The sequence below is a fragment of the Panicum virgatum genome, chromosome 1N (assembly GCF_016808335.1).
Source record: "Panicum virgatum strain AP13 chromosome 1N, P.virgatum_v5, whole genome shotgun sequence".
Classification (NCBI taxonomy): Eukaryota; Viridiplantae; Streptophyta; class Magnoliopsida; order Poales; family Poaceae; genus Panicum; species Panicum virgatum.
The window spans coordinates 23,792,446-23,815,223 of record NC_053145.1 but is presented as its reverse complement, the minus strand read 5'-3'; the positions used below and the strand labels follow the sequence as shown (position 1 = coordinate 23,815,223).

Here is a 22,778-nt window from a genome sequence, read left to right as displayed (position 1 = left end):
GCCGGAGACGTTCCGGCGGCGGACCTTTCACACAGTGGATTAAGGATGCACCTAAGGAGAAGTGGTCAATTCTATACGACACTGGTAGTCGTCGATATGGGATCGAGACAACCAACCACGCAGAGTGTTACAATATGGTAATGCGTCATGTTCGTGGATTTCCTCTTGTTGGCATAGTTGAGTTCATCATGTACGGATGCACAAGGTACTTCAGAGAGCGATACCAGGCAGCTGCTGTCTTACTTAATGATCCAGGAGTGATTTTTTGTAATAGGGTCACTAACTACATGAAAGAAAAGATTGAAAAGGCTCAATATCACAGAGTGGTCTCCATGGGCACAAAGGATCAAAGGTTTGAGGTTTCATGCAAGGACAGGACAGGGCAGGGGGTCCGCAGACAAAGAGTCATTCAGGATTGCTTGATAACGCCGGAAGGCAAGATTTTTTGCAGATGCAAGAAGCCATAGCTTCTTCACTTACCATGCTCCCATGTCATTGCGGCATGTTCAGAATCTGGGTTGGATCCTGGGGTTTTTGTTTCAGAATATTACAGAAAAGAAACCACTGTGCACACTTGGGGCCATGAGATATATGGCATAGACAGTCTGGGATCATTCACTACACCAAATATCTCTCTAATGTACATTCCCAATCCAGATGCTAGGAGAGGGGTAGGTCGACGGCAGACACTTCGTATCCGTAACGGAATGGATGAGTCTGAGGCAGGAAAGAAGAAAAAATGATGCAAGCTGTGTGGAGCAGATGGTCACACTTACAAGAAGTGCCCTAAAATGCAAGAAGATAATGCTGGTGCTGAGGTTGGACCTTCTGGAAATCCACCGATGGATTGACTCCGGATTTTGGAGCCCATCGCGTCTAGATTTCGTTATGTGTGCATATGTATTTGAACCAGATGTATGGATATGTATTCCGACCTGTATGTGATAATTACATTTCGTTATGTATGGATATGTATTTGCACCAGATTGTAGCATGTAATATTACAAAGGTATTTGTGTAGTAAGATTTCTTGGTTGCAGTTCTAAATGTGTAGGTTGGTTCAATTAGATTGCTCACTGAATGTAGTGTACTGAAAATAGAAGGGTAGTTACGAATCATAAATTTTCGGTTTGCAATACAGTTTTGTAAACAATGCTACGATTACAAAGCAGAGGCCTAAGGCGTTCGTACTACTAGGTACTTGAACAATGAAAAGCATGGCATGTGCAACACGATAACCTCGTATTGTGAGTAAACCTAACATGCCTTAGGAAATGTAAAAAGACGGGATTACATGGTGGTGCTTTACTGAGTGCGCCGGGGATATTTTCCCTTCCTAATAGCTTCAGACCCTGCTCCTTAGCACGGTGGGCCCTCTCTCGCTTCCTCTCCCTATCAGCTTCACGTTCCTCTGCCTTCTGACGTTCCACTTCTGCAATCCTCTTCTGAATCTCTTCCTGGTTTTTCTTGCGCTTCTCCTCCATCTGTTCTTCATGCAGCATACGTTGCCACCTTTGTGCAGCCCACCTTACTTGACGCTCCACGTGGTCCTTATCCTGCTGAGATTGCTTGGTGTCTAACCACTACACGAAATCACATAGAGGCGGTGGAGTCTTTCCCCAAATCATGTTAGAAGTCATTACTAGATCTGAAAGCGACAAACTCTGATAGTGTTTTGTAGTACCTTTGCTCGATTCTTGCCGTAATGCTTGGGCGGGTCGTACTCGTAATTCTCGCACATGAAGAACCTCTTGCCAAAGTCGTCCCCCAAAACCCTTGATTTCATTAGTTTGTACAAGGATCCGCAAAAACACATAGGCACCTGGACTCCTTGAGGACTGTTTTCGTCACCTTACTACATGGAATGTAGGTGGATCCTGAGGATGACATGGTGTTGAGCCCTGGCAATCACAAGTGAGCAATCAGATTGCTAATATACTATATCAACGCTAATCATTATCAGTAACTACACCTAAATGTACCACTAATCACTCCTAATAATAATTAAACTGATTGCTAAACTACTGTTTCAACAAAATACTTTCTACAATTTTCTAACATTTCCTAAAAAAATTTAATATTATCTTCCAATTTTTAAGACATTCTAATACTTCTCTAACAATTTTCTAGTACTTTCTAATACTTAATCTAACAGTAAATGTACTGTATCAACGCTAATTATTACAAGTAACTGCACCTAAATGTACCACTAATCACTCCTAACAATAATTAAATTGATTGCTAATTTACTGTTTCAACAAAAATAATTACAACATAATCTATTTGTAAAGCGTAGAAGAATTTTGGTTACCTGCAGTCGCCGGCTCGAAAAACCGGCAGGGCTTCGCCTCTCTCCCTCCCTTCCTCTTTTTTCTTGGTTTCTAAAATTTTAGTGATGCAAATGAGGGTTGGGGGGACCAGCCAACCCTTATATAAGGGTGGGAGTGCTGGTCGCCCTGCAGCCGGGCGGCCAGGGCTGGCCGCCCCGCTGCCGGGCGGCCTAGGGGGCCGGCCGCCCCGCTGCCGGGTGACCGGCCCCCAGGGACCTGGGCACAATTTTCTCCGCGAAATTTTTTTCAGAAATGGCCCTGCCACCCCGCTGCTGGGCGGCTAGGTCCCGGCCGCCCAACAGCGGGGCGGCCGGAGTATATTCCTGTAAATTTCCAAATCGAAAATATATTTTTGTAAAAACGAAAATAAAAAAAATAAAAAAACCGCGATGGGATTGGGTGGGAGTGGCCGCGTGGAGTGGGGGTTGGGCCACTTGGATCTTCGTCAGCTGGACCAAATTTGCCCTGAGCTTGGTTCTTCAGTTAACCAACCGAGACTCAGAAGTGAGATAAGAGTAAATTCGGTTCTTTAGAACTAGAAATCGAAGTAGAACTGAATTTTCTCGGTTCCAGTTCTTTCGATTTCGATTTTAGTTTTTTTTCACTACAATTCTCAGTTCTTAGTTATATTTGTCCCCGGCTCACCTCACCTCCTGAAGTAGTGGAGCTCCGCAACAACTATATATCACGCGCGCCACGTTTTCCCAATCCATTGCCTAAAGGTTATTTGCGGGCCAATGAGGTTAATTTTGGCCCAATAACATTTTGGTTGCTCCACGCTACAGTTTTTATGTTAATTTTCTGAATTGTATTTTTTAATAACATTTTGGTTGCTCCACGCTACAGTTTTTATGTTAATTTTCTGAATTGTATTTTTTATTAACTGATACTGCTACTGCATGCATGTGAATATTGACCCACATTGCTTGACATTACGTGTTTCTAATTTTGTTTTTCATTTTTTTTCTTGTACTACTTTGTATTTATTATTTATTTATTTTCTCTTTACCTCTTTTTCACTCAAAGCTCATATACAATCAAATGTTATGTGATGTTGATCCATTTATTCGCTTTGTAAATAAAATTTGTTCCATTACGTTGACCCATTTGTTCGCGATGTTTAATATTTTGTTCGTGTATATTATTTGTTCGTTATATTTACCTTTGTATTCGTCAAAACAATTATGTGTTCGTCCTGTTAAATTATTTATTTCCAGGATCCATATTAATTATTTAATGTAAAAGAAAATATTTTAAAAAAAATATCATGCAAACATAGGCAAGTGTGGTCTTATTTTGAAGATCTTATCATAAGAAAGACAATACTGCAATTAGAATTTAATTTGGATGCTCAGTTTAAGTCTTGTAGCTTTTTTTAGTTTCAAATTTGTATGCACACGGATGACATTATCATTGCTAAATAGTCCAATTATTAGGCTAATCATGACTCATCTAATATATCCTTCAGGCGATGGTTCCGTTACTATCACCTTAAGTGATATATAGCCACTCCCGTGGAGCTCGCCACTGCGGAACGTTTCCCGAGCTTGCCGTATTCACCGCATGGCGTACTTGTCGACTTGGGCTTACCACGTTGTGCCCAAATCCAGGCAGCAGAGGAGAACCGTCCCCGGCCCAGATCCAGGCAGCGGACGGAGGATCTCGAACTCGTCCAAGTGATATATATGGGCCAGTCTTTGTTTTCTAAAAAAAACATGGTTTTGCAAAACTTTCTTTCAAAAAAGCAAATAAAGCGTCAGGGTGATAAAACAAGTGGCATGAAAAGATTAACACTTTATTATGAAACTCAAAGTTCCACATTCATCGACGGGACAATGGAAAACACTGGAACTGAGCAACAACTTTGATTTCAGATACACTTAAAACTTTAGATGCCATTAAGCAGATTCTTCTTCTTGTGCCTTTGGCAGAAAGATTTGATCCTCTCAAGGCCATCCAGAAGAGAAGATGAATCAATGGCAAACGTTATCCGAACCCAGTTTTTCATTCCCAGAACACTCCCTGCATTGGACGAACCCATGCAAGTCAGAGTAATGTACACATATCAACTGTACACTAAGAACATTAATATCAACTAGTGTCTTTGAAAGGCGATATTAAAATTTCCTACTTATTTCTCAATATCGTCTTTAATAAGTTATTGAAATAAAATTTAATAAAAGAAGAAACATGTATAGTGCACTATTGCATTATTTCATAGCAGTTCTTAGCACAATCGGTGAAGGCATGCAATACTTGTAAACACTGGAGCTAAACACTAGTAGAAACTAAATGAGTCTTTTCAGATATACTAACTTTTAAAAATAATATATTCATCTATAACTACCTGGGCACAAAATCACCGACTCTTCTTTCGCCAGCTTGCAGCAAAAATCAATGTCATCATGGATCCCCTCCAGAAGATATAAATTCAGCTTCGCCTGTATATGATATCTCAATGTAAGCAAAATGACAAACAGGCATTAGAGTATCGCTATGTTTCATTTCCTCGTAGGTTGTGAGTAACAGATACTGTTAATACGACTGATTTTGATGACCAATAGCTACTGTAATAAAATAAAATAATAAGAAGTATATGATCACTTGCGGGTACCAAATGCTCTAACAATCCTTAGTTTCTGAATCTCTTTTTTTTCATGTTACTAACATTTTTAAAAATTTGACCACTAACAACATTGTTTAAAAAATTGCTTACCATCACAAACATGGAACCTTCTGGCTTGTGAGGACAAATGATGCACTTGATGTCCTTTATTTCTCTGTAACATATATCTGATGTTTCCTCTAGCAAACCAATGATCCTCTTGAAGAAATCTTCCTTCGTGTTCTCAAGAATTTGTGGAAGTGCTCCCTAGTTAATACAACAGTAACTCTTATTTGTCTGAGTTAAAATGCATAAGAGAGTGCTGACAAGTAGAGGAAAAAAGAACCAGTTCAAGAATGTGTAGTACAAATTGAAACAATGTCCCATTTTTCAGCTCTCGTGCTTATGGAACTTAGAATGTTTTCTACAAAACGACATTGATTTTTTTTCCTGGCATCCACTTCAAAGTGAAGCACTATCAACTCAGAATCCCCAATATTATTGTTGCTATATTTTAAAAACAAAAAAAACTCTACTTGACAAGTGAAACTTATTGGTACCGGAATGGAATAATTTCTAAATACTCGAACTGGCTGGAGAGCTGCCATGGCAAACTGGATGAGAAAAAGTTACAAGCCAAATGGTTACATGAATGAAAGTTGCCGGATCAGTTGAAACATTAAGGAAGTTTGCGATTGACGTAAGAATCTGCAAAATTAAGGTTGCTATGGTCAGTACGTAAAACAGCAACAGCACGGCCTGGGCACTTTGAAAAATAAGTACACACTGATGAGTCACCTTAGTTTCTTGCAGAATCTTCTTGGGATCACATGCAGCAACCCAGCCAAATCTCCATCCAGGCACTAGCCATCTCTTTGAGAGTGATCCTATGCTCAACACAGGGGCAATGTGCCCAAAGACGCCCATTGGGATGAACTGGGAGTCCCCGAAAACCAAATTGCCATATACTTCATCAGCAATGACTAAGATCCCAAGCTTCCTTGCTGCCTCGGCAACCTAATGAAAACAATTGGTATTAAGACATGCTTATTACAACATAATTTGGAAGTCCATAGATATCAGATCAAATAACTCGAATCCATTTAAATGGCCGATGGAACAAAGCAGCCATACCTTGGCCAAATGTTCACGGGTGTACACACTCCCACAAGGGTTGTTGGGGTTGATGATGACCATTGCGGTGGTGTTCTTGTCAGCAATAGACTCCAGAGAGTCGATGTCAATTTCCCACCCTTTCTCAGGAATCAGATCGAAGTGACGAACTTCTAAGTTGTTCAGCGCGGCGCGCGCCTCGTAGTTTGGATACCCGGGTCTTGGCAGCAATATGTTGGTGCCCGGTTGGGCTAGAACTGAGATCACCACCTCGATGGCTTGAGTGCCTCCAGCGGTGAGGAAAATGTCGTCGGAGGATAGGTCGTATGGAAGATCACGCGACAGGTGCTTCGCCAAAGCACTATTAGATTTCCAGAAGCACCAAAATCAGTAGGCATTCAATTAGATGAGACTTAAATATAAACAAATTAAATCATCATGTCAATCATAGCCTTATTAGTAGTAGGCACTACTACAAAAACGTTGATTTGTCCCGGTTGGGAAACCGCTGTTGTCCCGGTTTCCCAACCGGGAACGCCTGTCCGGGACAAAAGGGGTGCCCTTTTGTCCCGGGTGTGGCAACCGGGACAAAAGAGGACCTTTTGTCCCGGTTGGTAACACCAACCGGGACAAAAGGTGCAGCCAGCGCCCACGTGGCTGGCGCACCCTTTTGTCTCGGTTGGTGTTACCAACCGGGACAAAAGGTCTCTTTTTTTTCATGTTTTTCTTTTCTCAATTCTTTTTCTATTTCAATTATACTTTTGCATTTCAATTAAACTTATGTATTGGAATTCTGTGTGTATGATCTCCACTAATATATACATATATATATAGTTACTTATATAATATTTGTCCTAGATAGTTTTCATATATAAATTAATTCACATATATATATATGTATACACATATCTATACATGTGAATTCCTTTACATATGAAAATGTCTAGGACCAATATTATATAAATATATATATACACATATATATTATTGGAGTGCTTATATATATAATACATACATACTCCATCATATTTGCATAGGTATATTCGTTCTTAATTACATAGTAGAATTCGCCTTTTGGAAATTTAATACATACATACATACTCATAAATAGAAATTTAATACATAGACACACATATATATTTACATAGTTATATTCGTTCTTAATTACATATATACGCGTATATTGTCATATTTGCTGTGATTGTCAATATTAGATATTCCATCGTAGTAGAATTCGCCTTTTGGATCGAGAACTTGCTCAACAATAAATCCGGAGAATTGTTCTTGAATCGCCATAATCTTTTCCTCCGGTATGAGTTTATCGCGCATCTCCCCGACCTATGGAAAAAGGGGATAATTAATTTCGACTAATTAAAATACGAGTTCAAATATTAACTAATTTTTTACTTACTTCCTCCTCCTAATCTGTCCAGCCCTTTGGAGGACCTACCAGACCATGGATGTTCTCGCATACATAGTATGCGCACAATACAGTGCCTGGTTTCTGCCTCATACACTTTAAGAGAGAAGAAATTATCAGGTATTTACATGAATATATAATAAAACTAATGAATCGTGCAACGAATCATCCAAGCGCGTACCGGAAAATCTGTCTTGATCTTCAATTCCTTGTCAAATTTGCCTGGATGATTTTTAGCGAATTCTTTCCAAACCCTGTGCATGATTAGAACAATTATAGTCAAGTAACAAAGTGATTCAAATTATCGGTCACCGACGGAGTAGTGGTAGATTTACTTTTTCATCATGTTAAGAAGATTTTCGTATTGTTCTGGAGGTCTCCTCAATGAGTCCATAACCACGAGTAGGCTCTTCTCGGGAATTATGACAATTAGGACCCAGTGTTCACTGCAAGATTATACGGAGGCAGTTCTTGGTAGTTAAGGTTTAAACAATTCGATTACAGAATAGAAAGAGTTAGACGGAAGGAATCACTCACGCAAAGTTGTAAGGAAACAATATCATTTGCTTGTTGTGATAAACGCTTATGTACTTGAACAACATTTGGAATATCTCATCGGTATTGTCGCGTAGAAGCCTCCAATTACAAGTAATTGGGTCGATGAAGCCGAGGTGAGAGTATCCCTTTCTTCTGCAAGTATGTATCTCCATTCTACATGATACCGAATAAATCAAGAGATCAGTATGTTGAGATCATGCAAAACAATACGTAAGGAGAGTAAAATACTTACAGAACCCACAAGGCGACCATAGAGACTTACAGAATCAAGAGATGTCACCAATCGGCTAGTCGCAGCACCAACATTTACGATTAATAGGCACAGCACTTGGCACAGGCAGCATGCTCGTTCATATGCTCTCAGTACAACAACGGCATGCTGACTGCGTCAAATGCTGTCTTCTTATCAATCGGAAGTGCTGGTGATGCGACCAACCGATTTGCGACGTCCTTATAGCGCATCGTGTATCCCTGAAAGGTAGTGCCATCACCGTTGGATGGATATTAACGACGTATACTTGTTTCGAAATAAAGATTTTTTTAGCTTCTAGATGGTTTCAATGTGAGCCTGATTAAATACATCACTAGAGTGTCAAAATAATCCATTCATAATACAAAAAATTCTATAATATACTCATTTCATTAATTCATTCACGAATAAAAAAATCAACTATCCACAATATGGTCATATATACAAGTACATCACATGAAGTATCTACACTCATTCTAAAAATTTCTACTATCCATATACTCATCTAAATCTAAAAGAAAATTACACCTACATATGCAATCTAGCTAGCTAAATGTCCAAGAAATGAGCTAGCTACACATTTTCTCTATTTCTAAAGTATGAAATGAGCTATACAAGCCAAGGAAGAAGAGAAAAACAAGCCCCAAACCTTTAGAGCAGATGGATGGACGGGGAATCAAAGATCTTCACAAATGTGGTGAAGAAATGAGCAAGAACTCCTCTATCCCGAGCCAAGAACAGCAAGAAAACAAGTGAGCTGAATGGCTCGGGCGGGGGGAGAGGGAAGGGGATAAGGGGCGCAAGGCCTTTTGTCCCGGTTGGAGGCACCAACCGAGACAAAAGGGGGGACTTTTGTCCCGGTTGGTGGTTCCAACCGGGACAAAAGTCTACGCGGGCCTTTTGTCCCGGTTGGAACCACCAACCGGGACAAAAGGCTCCCATTTTGTCCCGGTTGGTGTCTCCAACCGGGACAAAAGGCCCCCGTCCCCCCGCTGGCCCGGCTAGCCGTTGGACCCGGGACAAAAGCCACCTATTGTCCCGGGCCCAAAGGCTGCCGGGACAAATGGCCAGGAACAAAGGCCTGTTTTGTAGTAGTGAGGGCGCAAAGTATAAAAAAATCAAAACATATTCAAAAGAAAACTCTAGTAATTAATACGAGAAACATTGACATTTCATCCCTGAGCAACCCATCATCAGGACGTTTCCAAAGTGCTACTCCCTCCTTCCCCGTTTATAAGGCATGGTGGAATATGACACGGTCTTCTAAACAACACTTTGACCATTTATTTATCATATATTATATCACTTTTGATTATAAACTTATAATCATTGTAAAATATATTTGATTATGAATCCAATCATATGAAATTTGCATTATAAAAATAAAAATTTAATAGTCAAATTATTGATCAAAGATGACAAGGTTTGAATCTTGATATACGTGTATGCCTTATAAACAGGGAAGGAGGGAGTAAGAAGGAATTAAGACGCGTCACTATCATCATAATCTCCACTTGTCCGCCCGTTGTAAAAACTGGACAGAAAGCGTCGCCTTTCGTTCCCTCATTTATAAGAAACATCTTCAAAGATTTGCGCTGATATGCAGAAAGGTTTGTGCTGATTTGAAAAAAAATATGTAGTCTAATGGTTATAAAAGTTTCAGTAGTATTTTAGACCCTATCCGGGCAAAGCTGATTTAGGGTCGCCCGTTTGTTAGCTTCGCTACGGTCGATTTCGAACCAGGCCCGACGGACCAAAGGTTTTATTTTCATTTTCGGTTTCCGCACCAATCATTGGCTCCGTACCTACCAATCTGCATTTCCTTCCCGGCTTCACAGGCAGCTTGCGCTCACCGCTCAGGAGCTTTATTTTTCGATTGTTGCGCTGAGCTGGGATCCCCATTTCTGCACAACGACCGGCGTGGTTCCCCCACAGGCTACTTGCACCATACACGGTGAGCACCGCACTTGGGGAACCAAAATATTTAGAAAAAATATTTCCAAAATATAGATGCAAATTTAAATAATATGAATTTATAAACATGAAAAAGTTTGTATGATCAAAATATATGTAAAAAATCGGAACCAAACCGCGCAACATGATTTTGTGTATAGAAATTGCATTATTTTGTGAAACAACAAAATTATGCATGTCAGCTTTACACAAATGTGTACCAAATATTTAACTACGCAAAAATTACGAAAATAAAAAAATTATATGCTGAAAATAAAAAATTCCGCGCCGCTCAGCAGCAACGAAGAGCCAATCGGACTCAAGAAACCAGTGGCGGCGGCCCCGCAACTGTGCATACGCCCGTGTTTCGTCGGCGGTCCGCGAGACGCCCACTGACAGAATCTTTCTCTCCCTCTCTCCTCCACCTCAGCCTCTACGCTGACGAGGCAGGCGAAACGGCGACCATAATACTTGCTCTTACTTGGCAGGTATTGAGGTTTCCAAAACATGACGCATGACCGGTGCACTGAAAAGCTACCCGAAGCATACACAGACGGGCACATCAGTTGGGGTCTGGACAGTCGTGACACTGAAAAGCGCATGGGGTGGACGCGTAGCGTACGTACCGGCGTGCGTCGGGCAGGCCGACGCCGGCGGGGTAGCAGTTGAGCTTGCCCGTCCGGAGCGCGGCGGCGACGGCTTCCTCGGCCTCGGCGGCGGTGCGGAAGGCCGGGAGCACGGAGGGGTCCCCGTGCGCCAGCGGCAGCACGGGCCGCGGGTCGCGCGCGTCCACGCTCGCGCTGATCCTGAACCGCACCGCGCGGATGCTCATCGTGTCCCCCGCCGCCGCTAGCGCGCCCTCCTTCGCCGGCCGCGCGAACCGCCACTCCGCCGCCGCGTGGCCGTTGCCGTTGATGCCGTCCTGGTGGTGGGTCGTCGCCATGGGCAGACCGAGGTGGTGGTTTGTTTACCGCTTGCTGCTCTGGAGTCTGGACTGGGAGGGTGGATTGGGTGCTTGGCAGCTTGGTCCCCGGCCAGCGTGCCCTTAAATAGGCGACCGCCGGCTGGCCGGGTTCCCTTGACGGCCACGGGAGAGCGGCACCAATCGCGCGCGCGCGCCGTCCTACCCGGCGCCGTCCCCGGCACCGCGCCCGGCTCTGCTTCTTTTGGCATCGAGTCCGTGGCACGAGTTGCGTGCCTACCTACTGGTACAGACTGGCACGCCGATGCCGTGGGGTACTCTAGTCCAGTGCACGCCGCATGCATGATCCATGCAATCCTGGTTTGCATCATCCCAGCGGATTAATAATTACTAATTTGTAGTGTCCTATACTTAGTAGTAGGACTCCAGTCGTGGTCGTAGTTGTGCCAGTCGAGTCAATGCTGTACTCTGCCTGTCCCTAAATCCAAATATGAGCACTATTTCTGCATTTATTTGTCCCAACTATTCTAAATTTAACCAAAGTTTATTATGGAAAAACATAGCTAATATTTATACGGTACCAAATCCAAATTTATGACGGTTCCACATGGTTCATTTTGTGCCAATTCAAAAGCAGATTCACTTGAAATGGGTCTCAAATATTTATTATCAAGTAAAAGATTGCAAGATATATCCTACTTTAATTTTACGTGCATAGTAGACAGCAAACTTTTAAAGAGACCGACTGATACTTTAATTTTACAATATGGAGGGAGTACATCGATTCCTCGTGTGTTTTCAGATATGCTCAAGTGATGTCTCAGAATCAAGGTTTTAAATCTCCGGCTATAACTTCCGCTATCTTTCGCTAAAGCTGTTTGAGAGAGATTTAGGTAAGATTTTTCATGTACAATTTAGCTCTCAGCTGCCGCTATAGTCCGTTATAGCCGGCTATAGCCTGTTTTTAGACATAGATCGCTAAATGCCTTAGCCGGCTATTTAAAACATTGGTCAGAATCCGCGCTGGAAAATGCAGAGCTTGTTAACCGTGTACATGAGGTCGATTTCTTTGCGTATGATCCTTGAGAATATCCACTTTATTACTACCTTTTAGAGAAGTGCATCATACGGTGCGTGGTTTCGTGAACCACTCGATGATGCTGACACATCGATCAGGCGTATTAGTGATCATCCAACCACAAGGGCCACGAGACACTGGTGTTATGAACCACCCTACAGCCGGCCTACGTGTACCGTGGCCTCTAGTGACAGAACAAGAAGTGGTTGGCTAGCGGTGACAGAGCTAGAGCCCAAAGAGCCGCCGTTACGCCGCCTTGCCGCCTGGCACAAGTGGCGCGCTGCTGACACGTGGCCACAGTCGTCACCCGTCTCGACGCTCCGGTCCACGGGCAGAGCGGCCGAGTCCAAGGGTGGCGACACCATGTGCTCATTGCTTCGGACTTCGGTTCCGGTGCGCGCGACATGTCGCCGCCCGTGACGTACGCGAGCAGGGAGACTCTTGCAGTCTTGCTTGCCAGTATCGTCGATGCGTGTGATCTTGGGGGATATAGCTCCAACAGGATTCTTAGGAGTCCTAAGAATCCTAAGTTAGGACTGAGAAAAAAGATTGGGGGTTCCCAAACCATAACTGGGGGAGGAGATGTGCAGCGAGTCACACCGACAGCAACTGCACACAGCAGCTCCAAGCGACGCAGACGTATAGGCGTCCATGGAAATGGTGCTCAGAAAGCCACCCGAATGTTATCTGTATTATTACAGTGCTATAGCGCTATGCTAAATTGCTAATATATTGCCGCAGCCTCTCATGCTGGCACGGAGGCAGAAAGCAACACATGATGACGTCCCTAAGGACAACCATCTTGTACTATCAAGTTGACCTATAAAATGTATTGACCTATTGACCTACAAATACGAAGATACTGTATATATGTACAAAAAGTTCCTAGAAAAAGCAATCGAGTGGCGTAACGCCTTCTGCCTTGGTGGTGAAACATCAGGTTCGCATGGCACTTACTTCTTCGTCCGCTTGAAGCCCTGCAAATGAGTTGTTAGTCCCAAACTGCCAACGGTGCTAAGACATTCCCAAACTTCTTTGACTACAACTACGGGGGATCATGCCCAGGAATGATTTAAGTTTTATTCTCCAGTCGCCATCTTTCAAATAGAAAATTCATTTTGGTGTACTATTACAGAATTACAAGTCCGAACTATTTATCCTGCTCCGGCAGTATCCCCAAGAACTATATTCGCATCTGAGGCATTCTGGTACACACAATGGTGGTTGTCTACCAAACCCAACCTCCCCATCAAACAGTTTGTTTGCTACTTGTCTACATTAACAACATGCAACTGCAGCATATGCTTGCATCACTATCAAAATAATATGGTTCCAATGTTCCTAACATCTGACGATGGGATTCTATGTTTTTTTCTTTTTGCAAACAGAAAAAAAAAGATGCAAACTGAAAAATGTAAGACTGTCAATACAAATCTTAAAATTGCATCTCTACTTATTTATTAACAAAGAATGTGGATCGAAGTACTATGGTTCAATAAGATTCTCTTTTCGAACCAAGCCTTACAATACAATCAGATTTCAAATTTTCCAATAAACATAATGTGAGAAAAAAGTATTAAAAAACATATGGCTTGCCAAATATTAAGGACAGAAAACAAATGGTGTTCCAAAAAATATACCTTTTTTATATCTGAATATAGATCTTCAACCTTTTTCTCTGTATCCTTTGCAAATGACCACATTCTATTGAATTTCGTCTTCCCCCACTCAGTAACAATTTGAACCTACAGTTGTACGACCCTGAGATGACCAACTTGAAACAAAAGAACCTATAGCTAGCTACAACCATATTTAGTTTATTTGCTGAAATGACCAAACAGCCCATGAAAATGGCCAAACAAAGTTCAAATTGCCTAGAAACCTATGAGGCAACCTTATGTCCACGTGAACTTTCCATTGTTTCTAAGTAAAGAGCTATGTTACACGGATACGGATACGGGTATCGGATACGATACGTATCGGATACGCGGATACGCACTTTCTCAAAAAACACCGATACGGGGATACGGCTAGAATAATTAATAATTATATATAAAATATCACGTAATCAGATATATATCTCTAAAAGAAAAAGAAAAATAAGCAGCCAATGGGCCTAACTTTGGACAAAAGCCCACTAAAACAGCCCAGCCCACCTCCCAGCTTCCCCTTATCCACTCACCCCGATCGGATCTACTCTCCTTCAGTCCTTCTTCCTCCTTCGACCGTCTCCCCTGCCTCCTTCCTCTGCCCGCCCGCCCATGCCTCCTCTTCCTCCTCAGCCCGCCCGCCCCTGCCTCCTCTTCCTCCTCCGCTGCCGCCAGCCCTGCCTCCTCTTCTTCCTCCTTCGACCATCTCCCCTGCCTCCTTCCTCCGCCCGCCCGCCCGCCCCTGCCTCCTCTTCCTCCTCCGCCCGCCCGCCCCTGCCTCCTCTTCCTCCTCCGCTGCCGCCAGCCCTGCCTCCTCTGCCTAGCGAAACACGAGCGACGGCCCCCCCGGCCGCCGTCTCGACGCGGGCCCCCCGGCACGGGCCCAATCGCCGCGGATCCAGAGGGGCGGCACGAGAGGGAAGGGCGTGAGGGAGAGACCTCTGCCTCCGGTCGCGGCCCCTCTTCTGCGTCCCCATCCCCTCCACAGCAACGGCCGCCGCTCCTCCTCTACCTCCTATCCGCAGCAGCAGCCGCCGCCGCTTCTCTGCCTCCCCTTCGCACTCCACAGCAATGGCCATCGCTCCTCCTCTGCTTCCCTCTGGTGGTTTAGACCACGTATCGGATACACGTATCCATACCAATACGTATCCAGAATTTTAGGATACGGCCTGGAACGTATCCGAGGCGTATCTAGGGCGTATCCGTATCGGATACACCACCCTCTTGGTGTATCCGTGCAACAGAGGTAAAGAGAATAAATGAATGCTCAAAAACCCTATGCAATGATCACTTTTCTAAAGTGATGTGGATGAACATGCTGGAAATAAGATTAACATTTTCAACGCTATACAACAGTTCATTAAAAACGTAAGCTTTGCGTTAAGTTTCAGTTCTTGCATATGGAATTTTGAAGGAAAGTGTTGTGAAGATAATAATTTTCATCAGGTTTTAATGACTTCTACAGGCTAGTGAGCCTTGAGGTACAACATGTGCAAAGCAATTCCTACCCTTTTCGACACGTGTCCATGCCAAGCGAGTTCCTTTCTACAGTAGATAAATACTGTTACCTTTACCAATCTAATTTTACCCTGAAACACTTTCATGAAAAATTTGCTGTATTGCTTCTGGATAGCAAAAGGGTATTTGTAATTAGCCATTGCAAAGGTGTTCCATCAATTATCTGCCACCTTAAACCTAGTTAATTGCTTGCATCCACTTGAGAATATATTTTTGGGGTGGGGTTAGGGTCATGGGGTTCAACGTTCATTTATCACTGCTGATACCAGTTTTAAATAATGCACCAAATACTCTTAACCCTCTGTTCTTCCTTATCACCTCCTTATCCCCTATTCATCATCTTCCACCAAGTCTCAAAAATCACAATATAATCAAATTTAAATTCTACAATAAAATAATATAATAAAGCAAATGCGGAAAACAATAAAACTATAAAAAGTTAATATGGCTCGCAAAACATTTCGGATAAAGAAATAAATTAAAATTCAGATAAGCATACCTTTTTTATATCTGAACATAGGCCTTCAACCTTTTTCTCTGTATTCCTTACGAATAACCATAATTTGTTGATACTAGAGTTCATCCTCCCCCATTCGTCAGTTATAACTTGACTCTGCAGTTGTATGAACGTAGATGACCAACTAAAAGTACAAGAACCTACAACTACAATCATATTTACTGCACTTGACAAATGAAATTGCCCACCAAAGTAGCGAAACAAAGCTCAAAGTACCAAGGAAACCATGACTACAACTACAGACTGGTACGAGCATACACATTTATGTTGACATGAACCTTAAATTGTTTTTAAGTAAAAAGAAACGAAGCTTCTAAAGTGGTCTGTATGAACATAAAGGAAATAAGTTCAACATTCTCACTATACGAGCATAACAATTATAATGTCAGACTTGCTTTATTTGTCTCAGTTTAAGCTTAACAAGTTTTTAAGGCTCGTATTGATCCGGGATAGGAAAAGAAGCCTAGATGTGCATCAATGCAAATGTGTGCAATGGGTAGTCTGCCTCCAATCTACCTAATTGCTTGCATTCCAATGGAGAATAGGACAATAGATACATCACTGCTGACAACAACTTATAGTAATGCCTAAAATACCCAAAACTCTTTGTTCCTTCTATTTATCAACAGTATCTTTCCGCTCATCATTTTACTAATCTTTCTTTTGGGCCCTGCTTGCTGGCCCGTTGTGGTTGTTGAGGCTGGCAATTGCTGCCCCCACCAGCATGCTGTGCTGCTATTAGGATGTGTCACATGTCAGTAATGGGGTTGAGATGTGGCATGGCGCCATGGCGAACATGGCACGGAGAATATACCCAGAGCACGAAGAAACAAGATTAGAATATGGCGCTGCGTGAAGCAGTGGCATGGATACCAAGGTTAATAGGTGTGCAAGGCAGTACACCTAAGCGATACCAAGGCCAATGTCAAATGTAAAAGAGAAGAAGCAATCAAGCAAAGCATGATCACATTGTAGCCATGGCATGGTCTCATCAATCCAGTGTATGTCAGGTGCAGTGTGTTTACTGAGGGTTAATTGGATCTCAGATGTTACTCATAGGAAGCTTAAGGGCATGGTTAGGTCCCTTATTGCTCACATGATCAAGATAACCTATAGACATATACCTTCTTGATATCACAATGTAGAGCTTCAACCTTTTCCGTTGCATCTTTTGCTAATGACCATACACTGTTTATAACAGAGTTCATCTTTCTTGATTCATCCTTTATGAGACGAACCTATTTCAAAAGTCATAAATTTCATGAGAAGAACTAATAAAATGTTTTCAGAAAAGAATCCTAATATTGCACACAAGCTATATAGGAGAAGGCCGATCAACTGAAATACTATTTGCTTTGCCAGATATGCAGGGCAATCTAAAACCAAGAAAATTATTGATACAAAAGCTGATTGACACAAGACAAACTATAGGCAATTAAAGTGATTTGCTCGTTTTGTAAATAACACATAAGAAAATTATCCCTCCTAATTGTCACATTATGATTTTTGTAAAGTTGCATCAATGAATAAAAGAAAAATCAGAACACCATTCCTAATATTGTGCAAGATCATATAGGGGGGGTAAAGACTGAAGAGTTACAATCCTATAGACAAGATGAACAGACTGACAAAGTTTTCACAGATAATATGTGAATATTTTAGGTGCCTATGGGAACGCAATCAGTGCCGTTTAAGAAACAGTAACAAAATGAATAAACCAATTTTTATCTCTTAGTCCAAACTAGCTAGTCATATTAGTACGAAAAAAACTGAAAACATGTAAAGCTAGTCAAAGTTTTTCTGAGTGATAGAGATACCTCATCTTCCATTGCCTTGATATTGTCACCAAAATATGAGCTGCAGAACGATTCCTGCATCTGCATATCAAAAAGGTAGACAACATAATTAGATGCTGTGTAAGAACCTTTTTTTTTCTTACAACATAAATTGTGCACATAAATAGGATGAATAGTTATATTTAGATATGTGACATGATAAGAACCAACAGAAAACTAGATCGATCAGATTCAACTTCATGGTCCATTAGTTGAACGAAAAGTTTAAGAACCAGGTCCAACTTCAGGACCTGAAGTTCAGGTCTATTAGCTGAACCGAGCGAAAAGTTTAAGGACCACATTCAACTTTATGTCCATTAATTGAACAAATAGTTTAAGGACTACAGCAAATAACAAGTTAAACTAATTGATAAAATAACACTTTAGGCATCCATAATTGGCCCAAATATGAACACTGAAATTTGGAGGATGATCATGCTCCTGTATATTTCAACTACACATGTACATGTTTGCATTAAAAATTCTGCAATCCAACCAGGCTGGAATTAAAACTTCAATATAAACTATGAAGGAACCTGGGCACAAGACACATGGGGCAAACCTTGCCGTTTTCTTGCTCATCGATCAGAGACTGGATGTCAAGCCCCATTGCTCTCATAACACGGCCATCCTCCTCCTCTAAATGATCACCTTTCTTATCTATTGCCTTCTCCAAAGAATCACCCTTCTCATCAAAGGCTTTCAAATTGTTATCCCATAGAGATTCTGCATGAAGAATTCGAGAATTGTTTACATAAAAACAAAAATACTACTAAACTTCAGTTAACCTCACAAGTGTAGTATAATACCCTCTCAAGAGAAAAAAAAAGTAGATTACAAAAGGAAGCAGTAAACCGAGACTAAAAAAATTTCCATCACAATACAAAGAATCGAAAATCAGGTAAACAAGCGCATGCTCTGGTGGAAATAGGTTTAGCCCCAACAGGACAGAAGTTAATCCCTAAACATACCAAGCCGGGCGAGCTGGAGCTTGAGCTGCGTAACCTCCGACCGCAGCCCCTCGCCATCGACTACGGCGGGGACGGGGACGGCGCACTGGCCGGCCCGGTCGCGCGGCAGTGCGAAGATGACGGCGAGGAGCGCGCCTGCGACGGCTAAGGCGGCGCAGGACCGGCGGAGGTGTCGGCCGCTGGTGCCGCGGCCCTTGGAGGCCAGGCGGAGGGCGAGGGAGATGAGGCGGAGCGGGAGGAGGAAGGCCACGACGGCGGCGAGGAGCACGGCGTCGACCGTCATGGCGGCCCGTGCACCCAAGTTACAACTGCAGATGCGTTTTTAGGGCGCAGCTCATGTATATCCTGACATATCAAACATATTTGAAGATTCTCGAAGTCACCACTGGCGCCTCGTTGTCAACTGAACGTCGCGCCAGTAAATCCTAGAAAAAACCAGAAAAAAGTGCGAGCACCAGAATTTAAACCCTGGTGGGTAGCGTTCCAATGATCCGTCCTACGATTAAACTACAAGCCAATTCGCAATGGCTTTTTTTTTGAAAAACTATAAATGTCAATGGCTGGGTTGGGCCTTTGGAGGGCACAAAAGTGGGGCCCAAGTTCATACTTGATCGTTTAGGAACGAAAAATCTATACCCGCATCCGTCGCGCTGAGCCGCACCGCCTAGGCTCTCTCCGGTTGGGGCGTCTATTTCTCGTTCGCTCGAGTGCGAGCTGCACTATCGCAGTCGTAGGCTCGCACCCAAGCCGCCGCCCACGGATGCCGGCATCCCCGCTGGCGATCGCCGCCACCCAGCTACCCGCCGTCACCGCCGGTCTTCTCTACCACCCCTACCCCTTTTCTATGTCTAGCGGACACTACAACCCCAGCAACCCCATCCCGTAACCCGGCACACCATCACGAGCTCGGGGAGGAAGACGAACAGTGCTCATGCCCACCTACAGCAATGGTGTCGCCCTTCTACGATGTGTCACTTGCGCACGCGATAAATAGATCCTCTGCCCTCCAGTCCATTATCTCCTCCCACCTCCAAATCCGTATCTAGGTGGTTTCCAATTCGAATCTTCCTTTCGACATCGTGTTGCGGTCAGTGGAGGCGCAACAGAGTAGTGAAGGCGTAGCTGTGCAGCGGAGGCGTGGAGGGAGGCAGCGATGAGTCTGTCACGATAGTGTCCACGAGCACTAGGGAGGAGGACGACAGCAGGATTGGCGTAGGGGCAACCTCTCACAAAAGCCATTTTCATTGCTCACACGCATCTGAACAATATGTTGGGGATGCCACCTTCGGACGCCATCAAAGGCGACCCGTCGAAGACTGAGCAAGATGGAAGCAGACGGCGAAGTCAGGACGAAGCAACAACACCTTCGCCACCCTGCCGAAGGCCTTCTGCGCGAAGGGTACTCAAGGTGGGTCTGCCGAATGCCCTGATGAAGGGCGTGATCTTCGGCGGGGGCGAAGGCGGCGGGCCGAAAATGGAGTCCATGAAGCCGCAAGAGTCCGCCCGGGCCGCCGAAGACCAGGTCCGAAGCAAAGTGAGCCATGGGCATGACGCAAGCAGGATCTTAGTTGTAATCCACCACTGTGTAAATGTACTTAATTGTCCAGGAAATATTCCTAGAATCTGGCGTTAGGGGCAAAACGGGGAATCCAAACCGATGGGAAGGTGAACCGTCCGCTATAAATACCCCCTGTAACTGTAGTTGATGGGACATTGAATACAAGTGAGGAGTTACGCTTGCATTGATTTCTGTGCTCTTGTTCTTGGCGCAATCTGCAAAGGAGGCTTTGACCTCCGGTCTTCGAGCTGTTGTGATACTCTTTCGCCCCAAAGGTTATTCTCAACTAACACAATATAGTTTTGTTCGGTAATATCTAACTATGACAAACCAAACTAGCCGAGTCAAACATGCTGAAGGGATTATATGATGCTTATTATTGTTTATGAAAAATATATTGTGCATCCTTAAGTAATTGGTGTCATTGAATCCTTACTAACTAAATTGATGCATTAATCACCCATGTGTTGATTTAACCATAATTTAGTGCCATCTGCTAGGGTTGTTTGCAGGGTTTGGGCCACGCAATAATCTGATAGGCAGATTAAAGAAACCAATTAGCATCGAACTATTACAGTGATTTGTCCAACTTAGCGTCCAAAATATTTGAGTGTCCCAGGAGTTTCATAGGGATGAAACTCCTCTTTATCTCCTCATAAATACCTTGCCAAATCAGCAAAATTGGTAATGTGGCATAGAAATTAATGCTTATAAAACTCTCCATGAAACTCCGGTAGTTAATTAATGCTCAGGTAGGGATGACCAGTGCACCCATTTAATAGTTAATAGATTGATTGCACCTGTTGAAATATAGGTCCTGTTTGGAGAAGTATCTAGTGATAATTTTTTGGGCTATTGTTTAGCCCATGAAAATAGTCCTCCAATAAAATAACTCTTTGAGCTATTTGGATCCAAAGGTTATTGACATTTAATATATTTTCTCAATCATTGGAGTCTCATTATCTCTCTCTTACTGCATGATCTAGGATGCTTGCTACGCTATGGCCCTTTTGTGTGTCTGCGTTTGTGGGAGAACAAATCAAACCCGCCACCATCCATGGACAACAAAATTGAAGTCCTGGGGGGCGAAGACGCCGATAGGAGGTGGTGGGCCGAATCTGCAGGCGGGGGGAGGTGGCGGCGTTGGCAGGTGGCCAAGCAGGCAGCGCGGCGGGTGAGAAAGAAGGCGGCGCGGGCGGGTGGGCTTGCACCGGCACTGTCGGATGGGGGACACGGCGTGGCTGGCGGGTTGGGGACGTGACGGTGCTGGTGGTGGGAGGGGGGCTCTAGTGGGGGAGGTGGCGGCGCGGGTGGTGGAGGCCTCGCCATGGGGGTTGGAGGGCGTGGTGTAGGTGGGAGGCGAGCGGGATCTGATGCTCCCTGGGAGAGAGACTTTAATTTTTTCAGAGGAACCCACCCGAAATAATTGGCAATCATCACCTCTTGAAGGGATAGTTTTTCCGATGGGCTATTTGCAAATAGTTCTGAAATAGCTCTCTGTTTGGATTTTTTGGGCTATTTGGAGCTAAAAGGTGGTGATGTAAAAAATATTTCATGCATCCAAACAGGACCATAGAGGATAAAGCCACACTTTTAGCATTGTTTCACGATATTGAATGAATGAAAAATATACATTTTCCCATTACATTTTTGTTGTACAGATTTAATTTTCGAAAAAGAAACTTAGTGGGACAACGATTTGAGCTCCGGGACCACTTTTTGCTGGAATCCTAAACAATAGAGATTATACTTGAAAAGCATGAATCGCTAGTAATCGCCGGTCAGCCATACGGCAGTGAATCTGTTTCCGAGCCTTGTACACACCGTCCGTTACACTATAAGAGCTGGTCGGGTTTGAAGTCGTTACCTTTAACTGTAAGAAGGGGAATGGCTAAGGCTAGACTAACTACTGGAGTGAGTCGTAACAAGGCAGCTGTACTACTGAAAGATGTGGCTGGATCACCTCTTTTCGGGGAGAGCTAATGTATTAACAACTCTAAATTACAGGCTAAGCATTTGCACAACTAAGTAGTTTTTTTCTATAGAATCGGGTAGAAACCGGACATTCCTAACATTGCTTAGGAGAAATTCAAATTCTTACCTTCAAAAAAGATTCAAATTCCTAGTGTGATATGGTTTTAGGTCTGGAGAGCCACCTGCAATTGAGTACTGTACCTGCACTAGATTTTTGTTTCCAAATCCATACTCCCTCCGTCCCAAAATAAGTACTTATCTCGCACTTCGAGGAGTCAAACACTTTTAAGTTTGACCAAATATATATTATATAAATATTAATTATTATGGTACTAAATAAACATCATTAGATTAATTATATCATGTATTTTCATAACAAAATTTGTTTAGAGATATAAATGTTAATATTATTTTTTATAAATATAGTCAAATTTAATGTTTATTGACTTCTCGAAATGTGAGATGTGCACTTATTATTATTAGGGCGCGTTTAGTTTCCCGTCCAAAAATTTTTGGATGTCAAATCA

At 43.1% G+C, this 22,778-nt stretch overlaps 2 protein-coding genes across 3 annotated transcripts; both read right to left on the bottom strand.

Annotated features, from left to right (window-relative positions):
- Nucleotides 1–4,104: 4,104 nt before the first annotated feature.
- Nucleotides 4,105–11,266, bottom strand: LOC120655531 (nicotianamine aminotransferase 1-like). The gene is made up of 7 exons (XM_039933382.1): nt 10,856–11,266; nt 6,070–6,409; nt 5,734–5,952; nt 5,584–5,643; nt 5,047–5,202; nt 4,678–4,771; nt 4,105–4,352 (listed from the first exon to the last, which is right to left on the bottom strand). Exons 1-7 carry the CDS (start codon nt 11,170–11,172, stop codon nt 4,219–4,221), a joined length of 1,320 nt encoding a protein of 439 aa, XP_039789316.1. The 5' UTR covers nt 11,173–11,266; the 3' UTR covers nt 4,105–4,218.
- Nucleotides 11,267–12,871: 1,605 nt separating this feature from the next.
- Nucleotides 12,872–19,063, bottom strand: LOC120655529. 2 transcript variants are annotated; one of them, XM_039933380.1, is made up of 7 exons: nt 18,720–19,063; nt 18,311–18,474; nt 17,731–17,790; nt 17,038–17,151; nt 15,896–16,009; nt 13,870–13,974; nt 12,872–13,206 (listed from the first exon to the last, which is right to left on the bottom strand). In XM_039933380.1, exons 1-7 carry the CDS (start codon nt 19,000–19,002, stop codon nt 13,183–13,185), a joined length of 864 nt encoding a protein of 287 aa, XP_039789314.1. In that variant the 5' UTR covers nt 19,003–19,063; the 3' UTR covers nt 12,872–13,182. The 2 variants fall into 2 exon arrangements, with proteins under 2 accessions (XP_039789314.1, XP_039789315.1); XM_039933381.1 differs by lacking the exon at nt 13,870–13,974.
- Between the last annotated feature and the right edge of the window lie 3,715 nt (nt 19,064–22,778).